The following is a 4,930-nucleotide window of genomic DNA, read 5'->3' as shown; positions in this document are numbered from 1 at the left end:
CTACAAAACACATTGATTAAGTGGACAGAATGGACACTGATGGTGAGACAAGGTTTAAACTCCAGAGATTTTCATTAATCTACATGCATGCCGACTTATTGTGTAGACTGACAGTTTTGTTCTAAAAAACCCCCCATTTTTCTCTTTCCTCAAAGACCCCATGAACTATTGGAATAGGCTGTAGTAGGTATACATCTTGCAATAAACCATGATGTGCTACTAGCTAGTCAGTTGCAAGTTGCATTAAGGAAGGGACATTCTCATTCTAAAGAGCATTTTATTGGACAATAATCTTTGTAGTGCAGGATGAGTCATTTTTGGTCCATTTGTTTTTGGTACACTATATAGCATGGCCATTATGGGATCTTTTTTGTATTCCTTTCTGAGCATAAAATATAGCCTTTTTTTTTTTTTTTTTTTAAGATAATTTTAAACCATATTTTAACCTATAGCCTATTCTGTTAATCACATTTGATCCCGTTTTATACAATGAATTGATTGGGTTTAATTGTACATAAATATACATTTCTTTTAAGTTTGCTTCTAATGTTATGGTAAACTACATGAGAATCTAGATAATAGCCAGATTTTTCTAGTTGTCATCCATAACATAATTTCAAATCTGCTCACGAGCCGTTCCCTCTCTTCTTCGCGCCATCAGCACACCGGAAATTGTCATCGCCCCATTTCCCCCTGGTGACTGTCACTTCCGTATGATCGTATTAAGCAACACGCCGCTGCGCGACATACTCACGTAACGTTACACACACAATAAAGTCCAAACTGCTCTTAAAAAAACGGATTTACCACACCGAAATGCATATCAAAACAGGTAAGTGTTGTCTTTAAATTGTATTTTGCTTGATTTGGATGTTAAATTGCGGGAGTATTTTGCAATATGAAGTTAAGTTGTTTGTGCTCGAGCGGGACGGAATGAGCTCTCGAGACTTATGAAACTTTTGTTTCTGGATCTTTCCGAGGTCACTAACATCTTTCGTTGTTGTCGTTTCGATGTTTAATGATCTGAAATAACAAGTAGTGGCTGTTATTTAATCTGACGCTTCGGGTTTGTTCTGCTGAAGGCGGTTGTTATGGGCGCTAAATATCCAAACATAAGCGGCCTGGTGTTAGCGTTAGCAATGTCGACACACTTAAACATTCAAACGTTTTTAATGATATTTTGACAAATAGTTAACGATATAATAGTGGGTTAGACTTACAAACGCGTTTATTTAGTTCATTTAGACTATATCAAATGTGTGCCAGTGTCTGTGTGTTAACTTAGTGTCGTTTCCAGACCAGTGCTGTAAAAAAAAAATCGTCATCGTGTATCCAAAACGTCACTATTATCTGTAGTGAGATGTTAATAAACGTCTAGTAGGAGATATTTTACTGAGCTGTCCTAGTTTCTCCGGTTAGTCCTCTCTGAATTTTCAGATGTGTGGAGGCGACGGATAGAAATTTCTAGTAACTCCTTGCTACGGCTCACTGATTCAAGACTCATTACTTTGCTTGGGGCATTTGTTTGCTTTCCTCCCATGCATTGTTTTTAAGATTAATATATTAGACCATAACACAGTTATTATTGTAATGGAATATTGCAATGTATTAATGTAATGGAAATGGTTAGGGTTTGATATTATCAAATTAACATTAGATTAAAACTCAAGATTTTGGACAACTGAATATGTTTCCCAACAGTTTCATGATTGAATAATTGGATTTGATTTATTCTTTAGGTACTTGGGAGTCAAGCAATGCAGTGTGTGAGTCCGACCCCTTGTGTGATCCGGCTGTCCTAGTGTCACCCCCTAAATCAGAACCACAGATCCGAAACCGTCGCCTCTCTCCCGGCTCTGGCAGCTGCGGCGGGGGAGGAGGGGGCTGTTCCTCTGGGATGGATAAACGTCAAGCCTCACCAAGTAGCCTGGAAGGTTCTCTTAACGGGGTGGGCCACACCCAGACCTTCATATCGAGCCGCGATAGAGAGCGTCGCTCCCAGAATAAAGCAAGAAGCTTTCGACGAGACGGCCCGAGAGCAGGGCCACGTTCAGATGAGAGACACTCCAGAACCGGTCTGAAAGAACGATGGGTGGACAACAGCTTGTCTTTGCTTAAACCTCCACCTGCTTTCCCTGTGAAAGACAGCCCTGCCAAACTGCAGCCGGCCGTCAGCTACGCCTCCAAGGTGAAGGCAGGAGGAGGTTCTGTTGGGGCGGCAGAAGAGCCACCTGGTATCGGGGTTTTGCTGCAGAACCAGTGGGGACTGAGTTTCATCAGTGATGGCCCGGAAGCAGATGTTCCCCAGGAGAAGAGTCCGGTTATCCATCCAGTAGCTGGAGAGGTTACTGTTAAACCCTCAGAGTCTCTGCCCAGTCAGGTCCAGAGAGGCTCTGAGAGTTCGGAGGAGCTGCTGCTTAGCTGTCGCCACCTGGAAGAAGCCTTGGAGTATCACACACAAGGTAAGACCATATAGTTGTGGTTGCACAAGGCATTGAGGTTTTTCTAACCCCACTATGCTTTATCTCACTGATTCTTTTCTTTTAATCCACAGAATGGAACGCAATATTATGGAAACAAAAACAAGGTTTGTGTCTTAATTTTCGTTTAGTGGTCGACCGATATCATTTTTTTGACGGCCAATGCTGATACCTTAAAGAGCAGGGATTTTATATATAACAGTGAAGCTGAACTCTCTTGTCCTTATCCAACACACTTGAACCAACCGTTAACACGGAGTAAATGTTTTTATGCAGTCTACAAATTCAGAGTTTGCAAGATTTGTAAAATATTTATTAGATTTTCAAGAGCTTGTTTAAATCATATAATTGCATATTTGCTGAAACAGTGGGTGATTTAATTATTACAGCATTTGCCTCTGTTACTAATTCTAGAAAAGAATGGAAGGTTAGACTTTTTGCATATAACATCTACTTTCTTTGTTTAACAGTTCTTTATAATAGTGTATTGTACAGAACTGTTAGACAGACAGTAAACTAATGAAAACTGGAGCTAATGGCTTGTTTCCACTGAGCGGGACGGTAAACCCTGTTCCGGCTTGTGGTGATCGCCTGGAATGGATCTCACAACGTGGATCAAATTTTCATAAATCTTTATAAATAAACAACAGATTTGAGCTTTAAACGACTACATTCTCGCCTGAAAAACTCTTAAAACTACATTTCGTGACACAATAACAGTAGTATTATATTTCAACTGTATATTAAAAAATGGCGCTTATGTTGTCATTCCCCTTGTTTCACGTGCAAGTGACGATTCTCTGTCAACCAATCAACATTCTGCCGTGAGTCTAGCTCCACCCTTCAGGTACCCTTCCGTTGGGGTACCTAGCACAGTGGTACGGTTCGGCATTTTGGTACCATTCACAACTTTTGACAGTGGAAACGGAAATAATTGCGTACCGCACCGCTCAAAGGAAACGAGCCATAAGACACTCTGCGTTTGTCAAAGTAAAAGTACCACTTCCGACACATCAGCAAAACAGAAAACTTGCCTGCCAAAGCCAGTAATTTATAAATGCCAAATATTGTCTGATTTGGTTGGCTATATCGGTTCACCACTATTATTAATATCCATGAAAGAGACCATTTTTAGACTGTCATTAACAGACTCTTTTTTTTTTTCAGACCCTGGAAAGGTTGTTTGGTACAAGAATGCCCTGGAGTCGCCCGCCTAGCACACACTAACACAGCTTCACAAACACACACATACGAGACACACCCCGCACTCAGGTTATCGTCCCCTCAACATTTCTACCGAGACACTTTGGACTTGTTCCCCTTTGAAGGTCAATGTCTTGGACTTCTCGGTTGCCTTACAACAGAGTCTGCCTCAGGCGCAGAGTCCCTCTGCATACCTCTGTCATTTTAATGGTGGAGGATTGTCTCTTTTAAGGAAAAAAAGCGTTATCAAGCTGCAATTTTATTTCAGTGAACTGCAGTTTTACAGTTAAGAAATCCCTTTTATTCCTCCCTTGTTCCTACTTGTGTGCGAGTGGTTAAGTCAAGCACTTTCTGACCTGTAGTTGAACACGTCATCCCTTTCTCTAAAGACTGAGCTTGTTTTTAGAACCAAATCCAGAATGTCTTTTTCATCAGTCTTCCCTCCCACAATAATCCCTTTCTTCCCACAAAAATTGTTCTCATGAAGTTTACAGAGGTGCAGCTGGCACGTTATGGCAGCACCTTCAAATGTCTATTGGTCTTAATGCTGTTTTTTAATATATATATTTCACCCAGATTGAATGTCGGTCATGAATCCTAATAGGAATCCGTTGCTGTGTATGACCTCTTTTTTTTTTTTTTTTTTTGGAAACATACAAATAATTTACACTGGAAGGTGTTTTTCGAACAGTTAAAGAGATTTAATCGAACAGTGTTGCATTATAAAAATGAATAAACTTGTTAAAATATTTCATGGTCTTCTGGTTTTTGTACATCCCAGAAATGTATCTGAAATAAAAAGATGGATATTTGGTATTTCAGGAATCCGTTTGTATTTATAAACTGCTTGTCTGCATGGGGTGTAATGAAAAGTGATGAATATGTTGTTGGTCCTCCGCGTGCTACGAAAACCGCTCTGACCCATCGAGGCATGGTCTCAACACACCCCTGAAGGTGTCCTGTGTTTCTGGCACCAAGAATTTAGCAGCAGATCCTTCAAATCCTGTAGGTTGCGAGGTGCACCCACAGTTGGGGAATCTGGAGGTCAGGGCAACATCTTGGAACTCTTAATCATGTTCCTCAAACCATTCCTGAACAATGTGTGCAGAGTGCATTATCCTGCTGAAAGAAGGCCACTTCCACCAGGGAACACCATCATTGTGAAATGTTTTACCTGGTCTGCAAAAATGTTTAGGTATTTGGCATGTGTTCAATTTACATCCACATAAATGGCCATGTTTTCCCCG

General features: G+C 40.6%; 1 protein-coding gene across 1 annotated transcript; it reads left to right on the top strand.

Annotated features, from left to right (window-relative positions):
• The first annotated feature begins 667 nt into the window (after nucleotides 1-667).
• On the top strand, nucleotides 668-4,358 carry si:ch211-214j24.10 (uncharacterized protein LOC558894 homolog). The gene is made up of 4 exons (XM_056245232.1): nucleotides 668-832; nucleotides 1,740-2,462; nucleotides 2,555-2,587; nucleotides 3,648-4,358. The coding sequence occupies exons 1-4, from the start codon at nucleotides 817-819 to the stop codon at nucleotides 3,695-3,697; spliced, it is 822 nt and encodes a 273-aa protein (XP_056101207.1). The 5' UTR covers nucleotides 668-816; the 3' UTR covers nucleotides 3,698-4,358.
• Nucleotides 4,359-4,930: the final 572 nt, after the last annotated feature.

Source organism: Rhinichthys klamathensis, unplaced genomic scaffold, assembly GCF_029890125.1.
Source record: "Rhinichthys klamathensis goyatoka isolate OS25496 unplaced genomic scaffold, OSU_Roscu_1.1 h1tg000029l_1, whole genome shotgun sequence".
Lineage (NCBI taxonomy): Eukaryota > Metazoa > Chordata > Actinopteri > Cypriniformes > Leuciscidae > Rhinichthys > Rhinichthys klamathensis.
This window is presented reverse-complemented; position numbering and strand designations above follow the sequence as displayed.